Source organism: Primulina eburnea, chromosome 9 (genome assembly GCF_022965805.1).
Source record: "Primulina eburnea isolate SZY01 chromosome 9, ASM2296580v1, whole genome shotgun sequence".
Taxonomy (NCBI): domain Eukaryota; kingdom Viridiplantae; phylum Streptophyta; class Magnoliopsida; order Lamiales; family Gesneriaceae; genus Primulina; species Primulina eburnea.
The window spans coordinates 26184878-26208769 of NC_133109.1; the positions used below are offsets into that span (position 1 = coordinate 26184878).

General features: G+C 32.7%; 2 protein-coding genes across 3 annotated transcripts; both read right to left on the reverse strand.

Moving 5' to 3' along the window:
* Positions 1–1824: 1824 nt before the first annotated feature.
* LOC140840469 (uncharacterized) lies at positions 1825–3060 on the reverse strand. The gene is made up of 2 exons (XM_073207653.1): positions 2639–3060; positions 1825–2560 (listed from the first exon to the last, which is right to left on the reverse strand). The coding sequence occupies exons 1-2, from the start codon at positions 2927–2929 to the stop codon at positions 1937–1939; spliced, it is 915 nt and encodes a 304-aa protein (XP_073063754.1). The 5' UTR covers positions 2930–3060; the 3' UTR covers positions 1825–1936.
* A 7726-nt stretch (positions 3061–10786) lies between these two features.
* LOC140841396 (transcription factor SRM1-like) lies at positions 10787–16546 on the reverse strand. Of its 2 annotated transcripts, XM_073208775.1 has the most exons (3): positions 16529–16546; positions 15085–15578; positions 10787–11652 (listed from the first exon to the last, which is right to left on the reverse strand). In XM_073208775.1, exons 2-3 carry the CDS (start codon positions 15465–15467, stop codon positions 11190–11192), a joined length of 846 nt encoding a protein of 281 aa, XP_073064876.1. In that variant the 5' UTR covers positions 15468–15578; positions 16529–16546; the 3' UTR covers positions 10787–11189. The 2 variants fall into 2 exon arrangements, with proteins under 2 accessions (XP_073064876.1, XP_073064875.1); XM_073208774.1 differs by lacking the exon at positions 16529–16546 and having other exon boundaries at positions 15085–15793.
* Positions 16547–23892: the final 7346 nt, after the last annotated feature.

Consider the following 23892-nt stretch of genomic DNA (forward strand, 5'->3'; position numbering starts at 1 on the left):
TGGTATTATTCAATGTTTATTGCCATTGCGACGTTTCAAGCCAAGCCATATAAATATGTATTTGTTATGTAAAGTTCTCTACTTACTGAGTTTTATCTCATTTCAGTTAATGTCATGTGATGCAGGTAATAAAAAGATTTGAAGCAGATTGTCCAAGGGGAAGAAGTCATATAGCTACTGTATTGGAAAATTTTTATTTGAATATGTTAATGATTTTATTGGGGTGTGATGAACATTTAAAGTTTTAAAAATAGCATGTATTTTATTATATGTAATACTGGTATTTGAATTAGATGTTTGAGATTATGTATTGTATGTATTGTAAGATAATGTTTGCAATGTATATACAATATATTTTATTTTAAAGATAAATGCTTCCGCTGATGTCAGGTTATTTCTGAATTTAAAATATGTTAAGCAGTGGGTTGTTTCGTCTGTTTTCAATACATAAACTGCTTTTTCGAAAGCTCATCTACCTACCCGTGGATAGTTATTAAAATAACCAAGTCATCAACTAATCTAATCCACTCTCGGTCCACCGATTCATGTTTTCTTTTACATTGTGGACCCAATACAGCTGCCACAAAATAAATGCTGGCTAGTTTCAATTTCTCAACATTCACTTATTCACCTCCATCATTTTCGTATTCATCACTCTTATCTTTCAAATCACACAAACACGGGCTTGATCTCCCACTAAAACTCCTAAGCATAAATCCATCTTCCTCAGGTATTAAGAGAGAAACTTTAGAGCAATTGCACCTGTGATCAAACAATACTCTAACAATTAAAAACATAGAGGCCTCTTATGATACAACATCCAAAATTCACCACTCTCACTATCATAAGTTTGTCCACTCATAAAAAAGCACAAAATCTGATTCGAATTTATATAATCTTTCGCAAATCTAATTAAATTACCGAATTTGGTTTGTTTGACCAACTGCTCCAACTCATTTCCATTCAAAAATTAACGTATTTTATCAAACACCTTAGTGTAATGAGACCCCAATGTTAGCTTGCACTCATAAAACTTATTTCTTTGAAGTTTGGTGGGGAAATAAATCTGCACAAACAAACAAAAAAATTATTATTTCGCATGGAACAAAATGAACATTTTGGGTCGAGTTTTCAATCTGAGCTCGACTTAAATACATAAACTCAACCTAACTAAAACTTATATTAAAAACTGGCTCGTCTGAGTCGAGATCAACCCAGACACATAAACTCGACCCAACTATATTAAAACTGGGCCGTCTGGGTCGAGGTCGACCCTGATTCATCAAAACACGACCCAAAATCCCAAAATGCCAGGGGTTGATCAAATTATGTGTTAATTTTTTTATTGAATTATATTTTAATTGTTCCATAATTGTATTGTTATCGTTAAACTGGATTTTAATCTTTATGTACAAAATAGTAAAATACTCCGGATTTCCTCATTTTATCGCTAAATTTTGCTCTTCAGAGCAACTCTAACCCTTGCTCCACAATGGAGTTGCTCCATTGTGGAGCAAGGTTTTTCACTCCAATCCAGCACCAAAAATGGTGTTGGACTGGAGTTGTCCTAAAACCCACTCTAGATGTGGCGCAGTACAAAGTGATGCGCCACATCTCTTTTATTTTTTTAATTTTTTATTTGTTTTTAAATAATTATAAATATTTAATATTTTATTATATATTAATAATATAATTAATATTTTTATTTTTAAAATTTTTAAAATAATTTCCTCTTGAAACTTAAATATTAATTTAATTTTTTTTAAAACTTTTTTTTAAAATTAAATAGATATAAAATTAATTTAATAAACATCCAAATTATATTACTAGTACATTAAAATGATACATTTTACAACATAATACGAAATAATTTTAAAACCAACAAGAAACAAACAACAAAATTACGATACAAACAATAAAATTTATTAAATGATATTTAGTAATCTGGTAAACCAGATCCTGATCCTCCAATATCGCCAAAATAAGATCCAAAGTTGTCTCGATTTTCAGCTTGAAGTCTCTTTTGCAAAATCTTTTCTTGTTGAGTTCTAGTGTATTCACGCAAATTTGGATCAATGATTTTGCTCAAATCTTTGTATAAAATTTTATCCTCCATTTTTCTTTCCTCTTGTTGAAGTCTCATCCTTTGAAGGTCATAATTTTGTTGTCTTTCAACGGTTCCTTGTTTCAAAACATCCAAAAGTTCGCGATGTTGTTCTTCCATTGTACGCTGAATTTGAGAAATATCTTCATCTCTTTTCTTCTTCAATTTGGCTTTTTTCACTCCAATTGATCTTTGAAAACTGTCATCAATATTGTCGTCATTTAAATGTATTGCAAATGCAGAGAAGCTAGGTGAACCTGATTGTGGCGATTCTTCAGCTGGAGTATCAGACTGTGAAGTATCCAGATTAGTAGCACGTAGTTTAGATTTTTTGGTTATCGAAATTTTATCTCCGGAAAGTTTTTCACAATCCTTCACAATATCCCACACATGATAAAATGAAAATGGTTTGTTATCTTTACTGTCTTGTACATACAGTACTTTTGCGCGGTTCATCTACATAAAAACCATTAAAAATTAGTTAAGAAATTTGAATGTGAATGACTCATAACTTTTTTTAAAAAAATAACTTACGATATCTTGTTCAGATGCACCACTAGGCTTGAGGTTTTCAATTTGTCGAATGCATCCTCTCATACGGGCAACAGAAGTGAGGATGTTTCCCATGTGCTTCTCAACTGATTTTTGAGGTCGTGGATGTAAATCACTTCTTCTTTCTTTGTTGTATTTCTCAGCAACCCGAGACCAGAATTGAGTTCTCGATTGACTTATACCTATAATGGGATCCTGTGAAACATCAAGATAAATATGACACAAAAACTTATCTTCATCAACGGTGTAGTTCTTTCTTGAACTTTCTTCCATCTATCTTTCGCTAATATGCTTATAGGTGTATTGATATGTTTTGAATATAAATGTTACTATTTATAGTATTTCAGATTATCTTTAGAAAATATGCAAAAAAAATGATAGTCGTTTGATTAGATTTCGATGGATATCAGCCATTGAAATCTCATCTGTGTGCCATCCGTCGGATGAGATTACCAAAATCTAATCCTACGGATGGGACAAAGATGAGATCACCAAAAGCAAATGCCTGACATTTTAAAAGTTATTTATTTGGTAGAATTCTTTTATCAAACACCAAATTCTATTACTATAATACCTTTCTTTATTCATTAATAACTAGTGGACAAACTCAAATTGCAGTTCTGCTTTCCTCGTGACCGTTGAGTCACATGGTAAGAGATATATGCCATTGGATGAGATTCCTTATCTAATGAAATCTAATTCTATGGATGGAAAGATTTCGAGATAGGAAATCTCATCCATATTATCGTAATAAATTCTATATAAACTTTAATTCGTGGTATACATTTTTCAAACAATTTATATTAAAAAAAATGAATTCTTCATCAGGCTCATCGTCATTATCCGATAATGAAGATGAAATAACTAATTATTTGATCATCGATAAAGCCATTGATGAGATTCAAGGAGCAATCATTAGCCATATTCATGCACGCAATACGATACTACACACCTACATCAATCAACAAGTTAACGAAGGTCCGAGAAGAGGATCCATTCCAGGTCACATTGTAATTCACCGCGATAGAGAAATAGCCGATCAGAATTTGTTCAACGACTATTTTGCTGAAAATCCCAGATTTCATGAAGGTATTTTTCGACGACGATTTCGGATGTCTCGTCATCTATTCTTTCACATTGTGGATGGTGTCAAGAATCATGATAGCTACTTCATACAACGCAGTGATGGCTTGGGACGACTAGGGTTATCAACTAATCAGAAAGCAACAGCTGCAATTCGAATGTTAGCATATGCCATGGCCGCGGATGCGATCGATGAATACATCAAAATAGGAGAGTCAATTGCAATTGAATGCTTTCAACGGTTTTGTCGAGCAGTGGTGGAAGTTTTTGGAGCCCAGTACTTACGAGCTCCAACAGCCAACGATGTTGCTCGACTCTTGCATATTGGTAAACAACGAGGCTTTCCAGGAATGTTGGGAAGTCTGGATTGTATGCATTGGAAGTGGAAGAACTGTCCTACTGCTTGGGCTGGGCAATATTCAGGTCGAAGTGGGTCTCCAACAATTATTTTAGAAGCAGTGGCCGATTATGATCTTTGGATATGACACGCATATTTTGGTATGCCTGGATCAAATAATGACATCAATGTTTTAGAGGCATCCAATATATTTTCAAATTTGGCTCAAGGCATTGCTCCTCCTGCCAATTATACTATTTATGGCAAAGACTATAATACTGACTATTACCTAGCAGATGGTATCTACCCAAAGTGGTCAACTATTGTGCAAACTATCAGTAACCCACTTGGACCGAAAAAAAGATATTTTGCTATGAAACAAGAGTCGTGTAGGAAAGATGTGGAGCGAGCATTTGGTGTTCTTCAATCTCGATTTGCAATCGTGGCAAATCCAGCACGTTCGTGGCGTAAAAACAATTTGCATGATATAATGACAGCATGCATTATCATGCACAACATGATTATTGAAGATGAATGTGACCTCAGTGCACCAATTGAAGATGCAAGGGAAGCACCGCGTGCCGATGTGGAAATGGTGGTCAATGACGAAAGTACAAGATTCGAAGAATTTCTCTCTCGGTATAAGAAAATAAAAAACAGAGATGCTCACTATGAGCTATGAAATGCGTTAATTGAGCACTTATGGGAAGAATATAGTAATTCTAATATTTAATATTGTGCTTGTATCGTATTTATTTCTTAAAATAAATATTTGTATCATTTTCAATGTTTTTTATCTTATATATAATGTTATGCTTGTATTGTATTTTATTTTTGAAATAAATATTTATATCGTTTTCAATGATTATATTGAAATAAAATATTTGTATCATTAAATAATTATTTTATTTATATAAAATAATTAATCGATTTTCTAATAAATAATGAAATAATATAATTATATTTATTATGTATAATTGTGTAAATTATAAATAGTTATTATTGAATTAAAATTAATATTATAAGAATATTCTGAGAATATTCTTTTTTAGTGTAGAATGTAGTGTAGATAGGTTGGAGATGAATTTAGTGTTACACTATTGTAGTGCAGAATATAGTGCAGTGGATTGGAGATGGTCTCATACTCCTCTACCTCTAGGTCTCAAAATTGATGATTTGGGGACTAGAGCGGAGTGTGCGGGATAGTTTGCTACGTGACTTTCCTGTTGATTCATTTCAAAATAATATACTAACAAATTTTGAAATTCGGTACTTTTTTGGGGTCATTTAGGTTTTTCTGGCTGATGGTACACAAGTGTATTAATTCTTCAGTTGTTCTTTCAAATGCTACTCCAAACCGAACATTCATGGTGAACTTTTATTCTTTCTTTATATCTTTTGTGCATATGTTGTGGTTCCAGCATTCAAATTTTCGTATAGAGAGAGATACATGAAATAGATTGGTTCACGTACTTTTGAAGGTGATTATGAATAATAACACGGACTACCATTTCTCTCTCAGGAATTTGTTCCACTTGATGTACTACCTGATGATTTTCTTCGTGCTATCAAGAATTCAAATTACAGCTCTGTAAGTTTACTGGGCAATGGATAATGGCAATCCATTGAAGTTTAACTAGGTTCTAAATGCACATGATTTCTAATAACCCTAGCTACCTATTCGCTGGTAGGATTTACTATTTTATATGCTTTTCATGGAATTCCTCATTGTTAATTTCTCTGCAAAAGTGTATAGAATCTGTCAGAAATCTTATGCTCTATAAAAGCTCTGTTTGATACTGTTTTCTCTTCTTTTTTTTTTTTTTTTTTTGCAATTCCCTATAGTTGTATCTTTGCAAAGCTTACAAGCATCTTCCTGATCGTTTTTACTAAACGTTTTCTTAATTTCTTCTTCATAAAGCTCAATCTCAATAGCAGTTCTATGAAACTGTTTCCACTGTAGTTTTTCTGTGTTTGTGAAAAGTGACAGGAAATTCAGGCTGTCACCATTCCCTGTAACAGCAAGTTTCAATGCTGCAAGAGAAGTAGCCCTGAATCTGGTCATCAGCATATGGGTACAATACACATTGGTTCCTAGAGTTATTTCACTAATTCTAGTTCTACCTGCTGTTATTGTCAGATTTATCATTTTATGGCCATATGTCGTATGTCCTCTACCAAGGATATTTATATATATATGTGTGTGTGTGTGTGTGTGTGTATTTTTTCTGATGGATTTTTTTATTTCATTTAGTGAATTTATAATATTGTAACTTTGATAGGGCTCCTAGTAAATGACAAAGGTTTTAGTAGGGAATTACGTGGACTTTCTTCCGAAAGGAATTGATTTGTGGGTTTTTGACTTTGGATGTGTAATATCATTTAATTTTACTTTTATTCAACTTTCTAGCTAGAAAGTGTTTACTTTGGGAGTTTGTAGGTCATTTATGCTTTCATTGCTCATTGATATTCAAGGTCTGTCATATTTACTTGTACCATTACTATTATTGTTTTTTGACTAACTTATCCATGTCTTGGTAATCGTACGTAGCTAGTAGTCGACTGACAATTTAGCTAAAGATTAGCGTCATGCCTTGCACAGTATTGTTTGAGATGAAAGTTTCAGGTTATCCTTTCGAACCGATAGTCCTCTTAGCATCCACCCGTTTGTTTGATCTCTTTCCTCTTATTTTATGAGCAAATAGCCACAAATACGAGCTTTCTTAGCAGTTACTTAATGCAACACATGAGAATCTAGTATAGATAGTGTGCTTTTCTTGTCTGCAATGTATCATTCATTGTACAACTTGACATACTTCTTTATATATAACCAAAACATATATTCATGCAATACATCAATTATCAAACCATAAATAGGTGTCTTATTAACACATAGATCACGCACTAGATGTAGAATAAATAATTTATTTTCTTTAAACAAATACTCATTATAATCACACAAATTTCCACATCCAACCATGTACTTTTCAAAATCATCATCAAACAAATACAGATCATGTAATAGTACATGTCGCATAAACTGTCCATGCAATCTCTTACTACATCATAGGAATTTAAGTCTAATGCATATATATTCTTGTAGCCACCAATTCCCACCACATTAGCAATTTGTGAGAAATCAAAAGCAACAAGGTTTAAAATCAATACACTGAAATTTTTCATAACTCTCACATCTATAAAATTTAGAGAAAAGTGAAAATCAAACCACCTCTCTTAAAATCCATCTTTGCAATCTTTCCTCTAAAATTTTGAAAACAAAATTTCATTAAATTAAGATAAGAAAGCAAGAATACCTCATAGTCATTGTGATGTCAACTATTCTTATCTCACTTTGATTGCCCTTGAATTCATGCGACTCAACCCACTCGATTATTCCATCAACAAGATTCATTTTTCCCCTCATCATGACACCTCCATTCCCATTGTTCTATTGTCGTACACTTATGTGAATTTTATTTTGGCAGACTGCATTTAGTTGAAAAGTAGCAGTTATCACTCATCTTATGATTGATGGAACAAATAGAAGATAGAGCATACAAATTAGAGTTGAAAGGTAAACATATTGATATTATAATTTTTTTTTATTTCTAACTTGTTTTATTTTTGTACAAGTATCATAGATTTGAGGACAAATTTTTTTGAAGAAGGGGAGTATGATATGAATCTGACCGGACATTTCGAGCTAAGTTTTGGATGTAGTTTCAAGGAGCGTTGTTGTTTCAATCATAAAATCTTGGAGGTGATTGAAAATGAAAAATCAAGTGTGTTCGAGCGATTAACGAGATTTCGATTAGAGCTGCATGAACTCATGATAATCAATCAAGAAGCATCTACAAGCAAGATTCCAAGCCTAGAAAGATTCGGCATGCATGACAATGAAGTTGGGAGCCATTTCAACGTTATTCAATGCTATAGGATGAAGATGACAAAAGTAATTACGCTAGGACGACATTTACTCGAGCCCCAGAATATGCAACGCCCAAACCAGCATCAGAGACAGCAAGATCGGGGACATGTCAGATTTTTAGCCACGCCCCAATGGCTTAAAGTTGCGCCCAACGCTTCCAGGCATGAGCCAACGTCCGCAGAACATAACCATTCGCGTTGGTGCGGGAATTAGCCGCACCCAGCAGTCGCTCATTTTTTTAAAGAAACCTAACCCTAAATTGTGAGATTTACATGAATTATTGTCTTTTTTATTTATAAAAAATGTTGTAAACATTATTAGAACGAATTATTATTGATTTTTTTAAATCACAATTTTAGATATTTTCTCTCCAAAAAGTTTTGGCTTTTTTATATATTTTTGTATGTTTCTCAAATCAAACTTATCAAAGTTTCATAACTTTGTAGTGTTTGTCAGTTATTCTTCGTATGGATTGTCAAAGATGGGTTCTTTAAAGATTCGCTTGAGATCAATTGTTTACTTGTGTTATTTTTTACTAAACCACGTGATTTAGGGACGAATACACGTTGCTTATTTCAAAGTTTAAAGATCAAAGGTTAAAGAATCCCTTTTGTTCATTTAATCGAAGGCGCAACTGAGTCTAGTTCATGTTTTCCTTTCATTCATAACCAGATTCGCATCATGAGTTCTTCTGAAAGTTTTCTTTTTAGGTGTTTTTCTCGTGCTTCTAGATGTGCTCGATACTTGGGATGACATCCTAATTCTTGATGGTCCACTTCTCTATCCAGATTTATAAGATTTGGTTTTTTTGCTAGACCATATTGTTCTTGGTTTCCAAGAGGCATATGGATGACATCTAAAGCCCTCCTTTTCTGCCTTTGTGGCTTATTTTCCAATGATTGTTAGAAGATCATTTTCTTTATAACATAAAAGAGTACGTTTTATTAATATCCCTTGATCGTTTTTAATTCTTTTGTAATATTATCATATGAAATCATTCTATCAATTTCTTTGAGAAAAGATGCTCTTCGTGCCAAAGTATCTGGATTGTCATAGCATATTCCCTAATTATCATTTCTCTTTAGAGACTTGATATTTTGACGAAGAAAGTTACATTGCTATATTTTCTTTGACCCCTGAATGACATCTATATTTAGTGAATAACATAATATATTCATTCACTAAACAGATGTCATGTAATTCAAGACTATACAGAACTTGAATATATTTATTTTTCTTCTCGGTGTCTTTACTGATAAAATAGTCTATCCTTATAAATTATACTTTAAATAGGACAGCTATTCTTCCGGCTATATCAATTAGAAATTCTTCGGCTAGGACTAGCTCTTTGGTTTCTACCAAAGTCATGTCCCAAGCAATTTTAACTAATCACATAAGACTCATTTTTAAAATTTTGATAATCCTTCTCTGTTGAGATCAAGCGTTCTTGCTACGATTCTCATTGTCGATGTCCAATCATATATGAGATCTTGTATTTTTTGAAAATTCTAATACGTCAAGGTTAATCATAACCCCATAAGGATGTATAGGTCCCAAAACAGATTTCTCATAGGATGTTTGGTGAAAAAAAATTTGACTTCTCGTTGACCTTGTTTCAACTGGGTGGCTTCTCCGCCAACATGAAAATCTATTTTGGTTCATCTCATATTTGTTTTATGAGATCCCATACTTTTCCTTGGTGGTTCATGAGAAGATGACCATGTTATTGTTGGTAGTTCACCCCAATTGTGTTTATATTAAGATCTACGACCCTGAGATTTGCAAAAGATTCTACAAAGTTTTGGAGATCATCGAGACCAATTTTTTTTAAAGTTGTCATCAAATTAATTTTTTCTCTGAGATATTTTTAATTAAATTGATCTTTTTTTTCGTCGGTTAAAGGTCTTGGCATTATTTTGGTCATCCCTCTTTGCTGTAATAAGGGGTCAATACCCAAGATGGTGGTAACTTTCTACCGAAGTCCTTTTGCTAAAACTTGTTTGTTGTTCTAGAGTTTGAATTCTTGACTGAATATCTTTTAGTGTTACAAGATTTTTTTCTTGTCATTCAATGATTTTTTCTATCTTTTGTGGTACATAATATAACATACCGTTATAAATATGTACCGCATTGTTGTATTTTTCTAAGATTTCCGGAGAGTTTAGAGAAATCCGATACTATTTCCATGAACTTATTAGACTTAATCATGTAGATCTTCTTGTTTCAAAAATTTCAAAATATTGTAATAAATCCTTCAAATAATTAATCTCGAATATGTGTTCGGATCCATATTATTTGAGAAAATTCTCCTACTCAAACACTTAATTATACAACAATAATAATTTTATATATTTGAAATAATGTTACTTAATCTCTGATATTATTTCTGGTCCAGTAAATAACCAATCAATAAAATCAACAAATATAAAAGTATTTTAGTCATTTTTAGCATTTTGAGAAATTTGAACAAAAAATTTTTAGATGTAGAGAGTTAAAATAAATTTATATTTTAATTTGAAGATTTATCTCCATTTAGCTAAGATCATATTATTAAAAACAAAAATTTTGACTATATGAAAACATAGCACTTGCAAAGACAAATATTTTTCTTGTATCGTGAGTTCAACCATTTGGGGGTTACAGATTTGTAAGCCTATGATAAATGACCTTTACATATTAAATCGCTCAAAGATTGTAAAAGACATTAAAATATGTTATTCATATTTCGAGAATAGAATGCAGAAAGGTTTTTTTTTTTTTTACATACTTCACAATTAATATCTCTAACTTGAGCTTTAATTTTTTTTCCAAAATTCCTACAAAGTTGATACATCCAGGATACCAGAAAAGCTGCCAAAACACCACATATGCCTCGTGCCTATACACATCCATGAAGTTTTTCTTTGCCTTATTTCAATTTAACAATAAAATCAAACGTGGCCAACACTAGATCGACGGAAAACCATTGTTTTTGCAAACATAGAAATCATTCCGTAAAAGCCACAACAGAACAATCCCTGTTGTTCATTCATAAAGCTTAAGACCCGAATCGACCAGGTTCTTTCTTTACTATGCCTGTCGATATACGCTCTAGCAAATCGTGATTGATTCCTGATTTCCAACAAAACCGGCGACTGATCTACTAAATCCAAAGTTGATAAATGTTAAGCGCAGGTGGTTCTTAGTCACCTACTCACGGATGGGTGGGGAATGGGGTAAGTCAGAGGACCTACAGGGGCACCCGGAACGACTCCATATGCTATATGTGACGGTGGAAGATTTACAGGAGTCCCAACTGCAGAAACCAGGGGTCCTCCGATTGGTTGTCCTATAGTCGGAGCCCCATACATAGCAACTCCTGAGTTTTGAGGGGGTTGTTTGTTCGATTTGCCTGACGAAGCACCTCCCACAGCAGAACCATTGGCTTGACCGGTGATTGGACCTTGGGGTACAGACACTTCTCCATTGTTGACGCTAGTGATGTCGTGAATGCTGGAACGCCTCCTGTCTTTGTTCATAGAGTTCAAACGAATAAAATACTTCTGAGCATGGCTGGCCACTTGAGTTGGTGTCCTTGTCACCACAAAATTCCGGGAAATGCTTCGCCAATCACCTTTTCCAAATTTGTCCAAACCAAGAAGGAACAGTCTGTTTTTACCACAAAGAAAAACAAAAACAAAAAAGCAGTTTAATGACAAGCAACGTGCAAATAGAGAAGACTAGAAGCAATATGAAAGTATAACATCAAGAAATAGACAACCAATTCCATATGATATAAACAACCACAACAATATCTGTGGTTCCGAGATAAAATGTAATACTACAAAAGTAACTTAATAACTCATGGACATTGATCTTCATCTTTTGGTCATCCAAAACTTTCTGAAATTGAGTTGTGAAAATGGAGAAGTGACAAAGAAGAGCATTCCAACTTAACCACAGAATAAAATGGTTTTAATCACCAGCACTGGAAATCTCAAGGTACTCTCTGTATTGATTTCTTTTTAGGTCTTTATAATAAAAGAAGGTTTATTTATGATATCCATTAGAAAAATTGTGCCTCCTAAGGTAATCAATGATGAAACACCAAATAAGGAGAAAGTATTTCACCCTTCTTTATCATCACAACTCCGTAGAAAGTATTTCACCAACTAAGCTGACAACTTGTACAAAAAAAGACTAAAAATAAGCAGTTTAACATGTCGATATAATGATTTATGTATTTTCTTTGCACGTGTATGCACTCAGAAGAGTCAAACCATGAATAAAAACAGTTACAAACTCAGTTGAATCACGAAAACAGAATATGAAAAGATTTTCTTAAGCAACAATATTGTGTTCAATAACTCACTTGCTATGTATTTTTTCAGTAGTTTTATCTTGTGGTTAACACAAGTTAGTTCTCCACTCTCAATTTATAAATGTGAAAGACCAAGAAGTGCTTCGGCAACATGAAAAATTCCCAAAGGATTTTATAAGACATAAGCAACAAATAAAACAACACTCTGGGAGTGAGAACTCAAATCGCTCTCCAGTAATTTGCAATCAGCTTTGAGGATTCATTTTTCCATTCCATCAATCATTATCTGAAAACCATATTTGGAGTTCACAGGTGTTCATCAAATCAACAGCTTAGGATCCAAAACACCTAGTAGTTCAAACAGACAAGTAAATGACTCGTAAACAATTTGCATATTTTAAAGATATATTGCACTGCGAAGTACCAAAAGAAATGGAAAACCAAGCTCGTTCTGCCTATTTCGGCACCATTCTAATGTTTGAACAATCTTGAAATTTAGCTAGAGTTTTCTACGGAAGATGTTGGAGGTGTAAGGAATTTTATTCTTAGGGAAGAACGAAAGAAGAGACACAAAAGAGGGGGAGGTAAGTGGGAACGACTAGGGTCAAAACCTAGACTTCATTGGAAACGGCAGATGGTATAAGTGGCAATAATAAACTACTCAAGTAACATTGTTGCATGAAGTTCCAATAACTTTCTTTTTTCTCCACTTACAGATAAGATTCCTTGCATGTCTAAATGACGACAAAAGGATAACTATACATAGTAGGATCACAGATTCTTATCCAGTCCCCAGTTATTAGAACTACAAGAAGCACTAAGGGCTAAGGAGCATCGGAATAGAATGCTCGTGCTTAACTAAAGTGAAGCATTTAGAAGGATGATATTCTAGAATCTATATATTACAATTTACAAGAGAGTTTAATCACATACAATTCAGTGTGTACTTTTACAAACCATAGAACAATAATAATAATAATGAGTGAAAACCAATCACCATTATCCTAAATTTCATTTTGGATTTACCATTCCAAAGGGTACCTTGAGCTGTAAAGTCGCACAAGGTTGGGACTTCATAGTTGTGGTGCTAACTTCATCAAAGCTTGCTTTAACTTGTTACAAGGTGCAAGTATTAAGCCTACCTAAGCTTGCAGCATAGGTGAATAATTTGTGGGCATTTAACAACTATGATTCAGTCACTTTCTTCATACACGACCAGTACCAGAATGGAAACCGTGGAAGACGTGTTTTAACTCCCACAGAGACAATTACAACAACAGATTTGACAAGGTTGTTTTGGGCTCAGTAGAGTAAGGTGTTGAAATAAGGAAGATGCATGCAAAAGAAGGACAAACAATTAAGTAATTAATAGATTTTATTAACCAGATGCATCTTTCTTCAGTATAATGCTTGACACAAATGAGTTCTTTAAAAGTTAAAAAAGAGTATCCACGCCAATGATACTTGAACATGAGACCTGAATCCTACGAAACCAATAGCTTCATCACTCACTGGCCAATAGGTTGACTAGCTGAGACAAATCAGTGATATTGACAAGGTTTCATCAATCTGTCCCCCCGTTTTACTTTGTTTAGCCAACTTATACACCATGCCTTCTATTTTCTACATTTTTTAATAGACAACTAAAAATTTCTAGGCTCCAGGATATCGTTTCGCAACCAATATTTGACAGCTCAGCCATTGGAACAATTTTTTAGCAATTCAAGCAATCAGCATTAAATACTACCAATAAAAAATCTTCTCTTATGTAACTACACATTACTTACTTATTCACCCGCAAATCCTGCCAAATGTTAACTGAATAAATATTGTCAACGTACGAATTTAAAAAATTTTTCCCCATAAACAAATCTACCTTTCGTGGTATGGCAAAAATCAAAAGCTGCATTAGTTGGAAATTCAAGGGAGATGTGAACATGAAGCTGGAAGTAATGGTAGAGCTCCTATGTTCGATATAGCCACAACACTTATTTGATCAAGGATCTGTAAGGGTATAGTTCGGTCCAGAGTTCATGAGCATGTGATAAGTTTTATAGAACCGCAAGCAGGAACATTTAGAACTAGTGACATTACGACTTAATCCAAATGCAGGCTGCGAGCTGCTAAGAGTCAATGAGCTAACTCTAAAGCGGTGATGATTCAATGCGAAGGTCATTCATAAAGGTAAGGTTATGCGAGAAAGTATAACAAAGTTTTATAGAAGACATCATCAAGTCCTTGACATAATGTTGAAGGACGACCCCTGAATGAGGTGAAACTGTAGGACATATATAAGATAAAAAAGGATGTACATTTCCATCAATATAAATCAAAATTTCTCATTCTTAATTAAAAACAAACACAAAAAGAACTTTTTGATCCAACTTGAAATTAGTCGTAGATTTTCGACTGAATCTTAGTATAAATTCTGGAAAATCATAGAGCCAATAAAGACTTCAATTTTTTAGTCTGATAAAAAAATAATGAAAGAAATGCCACAGACAGCTTTGGAGAGGCCAAGATTCGCATGGAAGGATATAATATAGCCAAACACCATCTTCCTAATTTAAGATCTACTAAGATTATTAAAGAAACACTTTAAAACAGTGAAAAAAGTGCAGTTTTTCACAAGGATTATTTGCTTATATATAATATCATCAAAAACTATCAAGGACCCACTAATCAGAAACTGCAGTCATCAGAATAATATATTCAGCAATATTAATTAGAATAGTACTTCTAGATTTAAAAAAATAATATATAATTGAAAAATAATTCACCTATGTTCATCCTCTGTCCAAGCAATCCCCTTGCGTCGCTCCTGATCTGACCTTGAAGACTTACTTCCATGATTGGGGTCACTGTTCGATAGCCCCAAGTAGCCACTTTTCTTACCAATTCCTTCATCACCACCATGGCTGCTCGAACCATCGGAGGAAGAGTTATAACAAGGCACCTGTATGAAGCCAGACTCAATCCGATTAACATCATCCACTAGAAGTTCATAGTGATATTTAACCTCTTCCAGTGATTTTCCGGTTACATCAGCTGCAATTTTCTCCCATCTATCAGACAAATCTTCAGGGTACGTTGCTAATGCTCTCTCAAATTGCACATCCTGCTCCCTGTTCCAAGAAGAGCTACTTGATTCACTTGCCAGCATCTAGACTTCTTGTTCAATATAATCTCAAGAAATTTCTTCTTAGTACTTGAAAATCAAAGCATAAAAATATCTCCTCTTGAATCTTGAAATTTGGGATCTATAAAGCAAGAGCTGTGTGGATGGATTAAGAATCAGTAAGCAAGGAGATTGTGAATAATTCGATGGTGATTTAAATCATAATTCAAACACTGAACTCTTCTGAACAGATGGCCCTATAGTTGAGCAAAAAGGCACAAAATCTGGTTGGAGCATGAGAAATATATGAAAACCATAAAACCCAAGATTTAGAGGAATACAAAAAATATAAATACTGCAATAAATGTCACTGAGAGAAACAGAATAGATGGTTACAAAAATAGATTACTTTAATCGGTGACGATGAATTCAAAACGGCAGTAATTATGGTTGTGTGAGAATTTAGATGGCAAAACATATAATATTTAAGCCCATAAAAAAAAAAAGACATCTCCAGAAGTCCAAAATGGATAAAAACAGGATTCAAATTGCCATCATTCATCCCCACAGTCTCCAATAGCCAAAACTCTCACTTTGAAAGCTCCAGTTTTGACAGCACAGGCCCACAAGAAAGATGAATTACACTTAACTTTTACAGTCAAATACTATCACATCATTAGTTATCTTCTGCACAGTCCCCACACATTTAAACTACGAAGTTCATCGACCTGACGCTAATTGAAACTACGAGGAGAGGGGACTACGATTTTCCTTTAAAGGAACTAAAAAGGTCTGCTGCTCGTAATACTGTGAGTAAAATCATAAAGTGAAAACTTTCCACTACCGTACCAAGAAATGAAGTGAAGAAAAGCAAAAGACCACACTCAAATAAATCATCATATAGATTCAAGAAACATATGACTTCGAAGAAATAACAAGAAACAAAATCCACGGCTACCCATTTCGTTATTTGCGAAATCGCAATGGAGAAAAACCACTTCCGACACTAATTTTCCAACACCCAGAAAGCGACATCAAGAAAAATACGTGCAAAACTTTAATGGGAGCGCTGATATGAAAGAATTACTACCCTTAAAACAGTTTACCAGCTCTCTTTTAACGTGAATGCGCGACGAAAATGAAGTAATCTAGTCTTTTAATGCAATAGAACTGCCCAGAAAGGGAACCTTAGTGAACAACCTCCAGTTCCGGCTCTTCCCAGGTTTTTCAATTTCAAGATAATAAAAAAAAAAGAAGTCATATCTTCACATATATAACTCCCTCAACTTTGGAAAACCCAAGTTCGTTATTTCCGGATAATAATCTTTATAAAAAAAGATTTATCTCCACAAAATCTGTATAAAATTATTAAATCTTTCTTTCTTGGATTATATATAAACATATATATTTGATTTCTTTTGATATTTTGATTATATGTTCCTTCATAACATTTATAGTGATAAATCAAATCATAATTATATATTTAATAAATAAATATGACATAAAAATAATACATAAATAAACACGATAAATAAACATAATATCAAAATTTTTACATTTGATTAAGAACGACATTTAATTTTGTGTGTGGCTTACAAAAGTCGACTATGTGTCACCTTAGGTATCAAGTATTGAAATGTTTTTGTAATATAATATAATATAATATAAATATGTATGTATGTATGTGTAGGTATATTTGTGTGTATTTTGGATAATTATTTTTTTAATGAAAATATAAATATCTATCCACACTGCTCAATTTATATGCCCCATTTCTTTTAGGAATAGGTCTTTTGTGAGACGGTTTCACAAATCTTTATCTATGAGACCGGTCAATCCTACCGATATTCACAATAAAAAATAATACTCTTATCATAAAGTCATATTTTTTTTTATAGATGACTCAAATAAGACATCTGTCTCATAAAATATGATTGTGAGACCGTCTCACACAAACTTTTGTCTTTAGGTAGAGTCGCCAATCTCATTTTTCATTTATTACTACTAATTATGATTTATGCATTTTTCAATCTAATTGTGGATATATCAATCTAACTAATCACTATAAAATTTAAATTATTAATTATGATCGAAAAAAATATTATTTATCCGAGAGAAAGGAATATTTTTTTAGAAATTTAAAATTTTAAGGAAGTGATAATATTGGATATTGTAGTTAGAGATGAATAATGAATTTATAAAATAATTTTTATTAGAAAAATTAAGAGATGCTTTTGTCCAGAGAAATATAACGATAATCAATTGGTTTATGTTTAATAAATATTAGCATTTTGTGCATGCGTTAAGTGCTCAAACAGAAATAATTCTATAAACTTGATATTTGATATTTTTTGTTATTTTTAAATAAACATTTTTTTATAATTTTTTTTATGAGTAGGTCTCTTGTGAGACGGTCTCACAGAACTTTATCTATGAGACGAGTCAACCCTATCCATATTCACAATAAAAAGTAATAATTGTAGCATAAAATGTAATATTTTTTTCATGAATGACTCAAATAGATATCCGTCCTACAAAATACGACCCGTAAGACCGTCCCACACAAGTTTTTATCATTTTATATAATGAATTATATAAATATTTAATAATATAAATAGATAAAGATAAATAAATGTTCTTATAAATTTAAACTATTTTTGAAAGTGGATAAGTATGTTAGATATAGATAAGTTAAAAAATTACTAAAATATGTTTTTATAATTTTTTATTAAAATAAAAATATAATATTTAAATAGTTAAATTTAAAGGTAAAATGACATACACTAGAGCTAATGCGTGAGGACTTGTGGAGTATTATTGAAATTAAGAAAAAATATTCACTAACACGTTATTTAAAGAAATATTGCATCGTAAATTTAACTTATGATCTATAATATATATCTTATCATCTTATAAAATTTGAAACACTTAGAGTAACTAACTTTGATGTTATGATCTGTTTTAATAATTATATATATTACTACAATGTTAAAATTTTAATGCAAGTTATATGTAGTTCAATGAATAGAGTCATTGTTTTTTGGGGTTTAGGTTATAGGTCAAAATATTACTAAAATGTTAAAAATTTAATGCAAGTTATATGTAGTTCAATGGATAGAGTCATTGTTTTTTGGGGTTTAGGTTATAGATTAAATTCTCACTGATGTCATTTTTTTTCCTTTTATTTTTTATTTATTTTTTAATTTATATATCAAAATTACAGTGTAGTTCATCACTATTTCTTATAATTATATTTTGATCCTCATTTAAATATAAATCAAATGAATTATAAAAAATATTATACAAGCACGCAACGCATGCATCGGTGCAATAGTATTAATTAAGAATAAGAACATACTTAATTTGTAGTGTTTTCGTGAATTTTTTTAGCTTCTCACAAAATATCCCAATTGACTTTAGTTTTAGTGTAGTTTCTTTAGATTAATATAAGTAAGACATGACAGAATAAATTGGGATTTCTTGGAGAAACTCTTACTCAAGATGGGCTTTCATCCACAGTGGGTTAGATGGATCGTGTCTTATGTTTCTTTTGTTACTTACCATATTACCGTAAATGATATTGTTGTAGGACCGATAAATCCGGAGAGAGGACTGTGTTAGGGAGATCCACTATCTTCGTACTTGTTCATCCAATGCTATGAAGGACTCACAACGTTGTTTCACCATGCTGTGAGGAGTGGATCAGTAGATGGGGTTCATGTAAGAGTAGGTATCCAGTAATCCAACTTGTGGCTCGTGTTTTATCGACTATTATATAAAAACAATCTTTATTTTAATAATATTTTATGATTTTATCCAGTTGCGACATTTAATTTATTTGTATATCCGTACAAAGTGAATAGATAAGCTCTTGAATATATAATAGGTACCATGAGTTCTACCTTGGAATTTAAGATCATGAAACTCATTAGGAAGTATACCGTATATTCTAAATAGGTCCCTAATCAAATTAGTCTCCTAAAATAAAGATAAATATTGATTGAGCTTGAGATTAGTATCTGTGATTTAAACGTCATATTTCATTAGTAAAGACATGAAGATGTCCATTCATGTAGATGCATGATCATTTGATGATGCACTGAACAACTCTCCCTTGGACTGTCCAAGTAGTTATCACTTATCGAGTGAAATAGTTCTTGGTTATGGTTGTACACCTTAGTCCTTTGACTCAGGACAACTTGGAGTCCTTGTGTACAGAGCTGCACTTTATCTCGTTTACCGACTCCATTGAAATAGTTCGTAATATAATGAGTTCACAATTATTTATTTAATAAATTTAGAATATACTAAAACAATAATAATGTTAGTAGTAGTGACTACTATATTTACATGATTATCATAGAATATTCTAGAGGATTCTAGAATTGATTAATTAATTAAAAATTAATTAAAAATAAATTAAAAAATTAAATTATGATTAATTAATTACATATTTGTCTAAACACATATACATGTGTGTATGTACAGATGTATTAAAATAAATAGATATATATTATATATTGCATTATGAGTTGACTTTGGATAATATATACTGCATTTAATTAATGAAAATAAATGAATCCTAATAGGATTAGGATTACGAGTCCTAGTACAATTGGGTTAGTGTATTTTTATTAGTATGTTATCAAAGTTTGATAAAAATGTAACATAACTGATGGATCGGTTCGGGCACCTTTGAAGGTGCTTCACACAGCATATTCTCAATGAGCTGCAATAACTCGTGTTCTAAGAATGTAAACACTCATGATTTAGATCGAGTTTGGTTTTAAACCAAGCGGAAAATACTCGAAATAATCATTCGTTAAGAAATTTAATCAGTATAACGCTTTTAACTTGTGTACAATGATATAAAGAGGATCAGTTTTTGCGTATATCAGTTCAGTTATGGTGAGAACTGAATTGATAACTGCTCGAACGATCAAATCAGTTTGAAAACTGAAACGTCCACTACTCGTTTTCTTAAAACGTTGTAATTTTTTTAAAAAAAATCCTCTAAGGATTGACCGAACACTCACAAATATATAAAAATATTTTTGCACCATTTTTAAAATAAAACAACCAACTAGTATCAAAGGAAATAGTCAAATCGTCTAAGATTTTATCAAACCTAAAAAGCAATAAATTTAAAAATTATAGCTCATACTAAACCTCTCAAAAACCCCTCAAAACAGAAATAAAAAGTCGTAAAAATATTTTAACATAAACATAAACATAAAATACAGAAAAGTAGAAGCGCTGGTCCTCGGGTCATGTGCACCTCCAGTCTAGTTAGATCAGGCATCCAAGCCTCCCTCAAAAATATTATCATACTCACCTGCATCAATTACACCTAGTGAGTCTAAAGACTCAACACATAATATTCTTGATAACAAATAATACGTATACAGATAACATACAACAGTGAAAAATACATTTACGTAAAATAACATTTTCATGATAATGCATAAACTTTAAACATAAACATTTTCATAAACATCTTCATATCAACACATTCATATTCATATTCATCATAAACATTTTCATATTCATATTCGTGTTTGTTGAATTCAAATCGTGATTTTGACTCGTATTCGTATTCATATTGGGCGATGGATCCATTTATATAAAACCACAATACTGGACGGCGAGGACATCAGCGACACTCTCACCCGTCAACTGAGCCTTGACCAATGTATTAACATATTAACGTATATGTATCCATGGAAACACGATCGTCGGGCTCCCACTGGGACCGTAACCCTCACGATATCTCCAATATATCATCGTATTAGTCACAATCCTTCATGTCCTTCAACATTTATTATTTTCATCACTTAAAAAAACATGGATATAATATTTTTTTTGTTTTAAACCAAGCATGCAACATATTTTTTAAATGTCAATATTAAATCACAAAAATCCATAAACATTTATAAATCATAATTTGACATATAAAAATTCATAAACATTTAAAATAATCATATTAGCATATAAAACAGCATTCATGACACTGACATGACGTTTACTAATTTTCGGGTGTAAAATTACAGTTTTACCCCTAGACGTAAAATTTCACGTTTTTGACTTTTTCTTACTTTCATTGACTCTAACATGTCCCAAATAATTATTTAAGCTTAAATTAATTTTCTCATAATTTTATTTAGCATAAATAAAAGATTTTTATTTAATCGTATTTAAGGCGTTTTAATCCCGGATAATTTCAAACTTAAATATAAAATTTCTAAATTTAAAACTTAGCATTTTCATATTATTTTAGCCCTCGTAAACCATGACTGGACACCCGTGATCCATGTTTCAATTTTTATTTCAAAACGAAAACCCTAAGCCCTCGCCTGAGCCATTCCCGAACCATATCGATTTTTCATCAAGCCATGCTCGAACCATAATGAGCCAAACCCTTCCCAGACCACTTAGGAACCTACTGGACCCAAGCTAACCCATAGGACTCGACCCTAGTTGAAAACCGAAGCCCCAAGCTCAACCCATGAAGTGGCCGAGAACCCCATTAGACATAGGACTCTCAATCCACGCCTAGGACTTAGTCAACCAAACCAGCCATTGAACCAGCCTCTTGTGCACCCACCTAGGACCCTAAGGACTCACCCTATCTTGGTAGGACTCCTCCCCAGCCCTCTTGACTCGAGTCCTAGCATGGCTAGGACTCCTTCGTTGACCCCTCACGTGACTCTAGCCCAGCCCTGGTCCAACCGAGACCCAAGCCAAGCACAAGCCATGAAACCCAAGCCCTTGACACCCCACAAAAGATTTCAGTTTCCAGCTTATTTTTTTCATGTTTTGCAGTGTATACGGTGTGTGTCTAGGACCCTAATGCTTGATCATGTCCTAATCATGGCAGCCCCTTTTAGGAAGCAAACAACAAGTTTTGGATAAAAAACCATGCCTTAAAAGTTCATGTTTATGCAAAAACGAAAATAATAAAAATGTCACTTGTTTTTCATACAATTCATACATAAATACATGCTATGGTGTGATGATGTTTGAAGGAAATAAACATGAGTGCCTTTGCGTATTTTACTCATGAAAACGAAGCGACGATGCGAAGAACGGTGATGTAGACTCATAGGCTGAATTTTTCTTCAAAACCCCAAGCTTTTCCTCTCTTATGATGATGTGTGTGCCGTGTTGCTAGTGGGGGAAAAGTGTTTGATGTCAATTCTGAAAGTGGGCGTGAGTTATGAGTACAAGGGGTAGGGTTTTTTTTTTTTGCATAATATATAGTTAATTACACACTAATCAAGCTTAGTTCCATTAGTGGAGTTAATTAGGTCCATTAGAGCTTAATTAAAATATTTAAATAATTTTGATTAAATAAGTTTGTGAATTTATTAGCCGGGTTGCCAAAACGTTCATATTTTTGTTGAAAATCCAACACCGATAAAATTACGTCCCGACGTATAAAATCATCTCAAAACTCCTTATTTCAAAAATAAGAAAAATCATCAATCATATTTTTTAAATAATTAAAAACACTTATTTAATAAAATCATTTTCCATATTTCAGCCCTCGATCTCCGTTCCTCGATCGCAACTCGAATAACCCTTAAAAATACATTTTAATGCTACCATGTAGAAAAATATATTTTAAACATGTCAATATGCACAACATAATTAATTAATTCAATTAAAACAATTAATTGAAATACACAAGGAATTTAATAACTTGTATGCATGTGGTTCGCGTGGACCTTGAAAACTTTCGGTGCATTAAAAAACAATAGTTAGACAATTAAGTATACAAAATATGTTTATGGATGTTCGGAGACTTCAACTGCTCCTACGTCAACCCTTTTACCACCTCGGGTATGATCCACTAGAAGACTTTGATTTTTACAATACCTTGTACAAACCCACTCATCTTAGAACTTACACAACTGCCTAACTGAACTCCTAGCTTAGATTGAAGGCAGCACCTTCCAGCCAATACTTGTTTAACAATCTATGTGTCAAAGACTACATACACAAGTTTATCAAAGACTACATACACAAGTTTATTGTCTTTGTGCAAGACTCGCTCAACTTATCAGTACGTTCAAATCTCTGTATATGTGAGTGATGGTGTCTGTGTGTGTGTGAGAACTGAACTATGAATACAACACAAAAGTCTTCTCACACATTGAGAATTTTACTTCTAGACTAAGTAGTTGACATGCCCTATTTTTCCCTTTTTCTCTGATCTTCACACTTGTATATTGATGATCTTGGTCTGGTATTTATAGAGGCATTGTGGCAGTAAACCAAAACTCATCAAATATGAACGTTGCAGTTTGAATTTGTTCCTCGAAATGTGTCTGTACTTTCCGACAGCCATTCTGGAACATTTTGACTTTAAGCACTGCTGCAACGTCTATTACTGTCCTTTGACTGGACAAAATCTTTTCCTCAGTACGCATAGCTGGATTCTATTGAATAAGCTTGTCATGTTCTGCAA

What these genes read in the sequence shown, in the direction of transcription:
- LOC140841396 (XM_073208775.1), bottom strand. Translation starts at nt 15,467, where the DNA reads ATGCTGGCAAGTGAATCAAGTAGCTCTTCTTGGAACAGGGAGCAGGAT. An exon ending in TGGACAGAGGATGAACATAG is followed by an intron (nt 11,653 to 15,084) that starts GTGAATTATTTT and finishes TGGTAAAAACAG; the next exon opens with ACTGTTCCTTCTTGGTTTGG.
- LOC140840469 (XM_073207653.1), bottom strand. Translation starts at nt 2,929, where the DNA reads ATGGAAGAAAGTTCAAGAAAGAACTACACCGTTGATGAAGATAAGTTT. An exon ending in GTGCATCTGAACAAGATATC is followed by an intron (nt 2,561 to 2,638) that starts GTAAGTTATTTT and finishes GTTTTTATGTAG; the next exon opens with ATGAACCGCGCAAAAGTACT.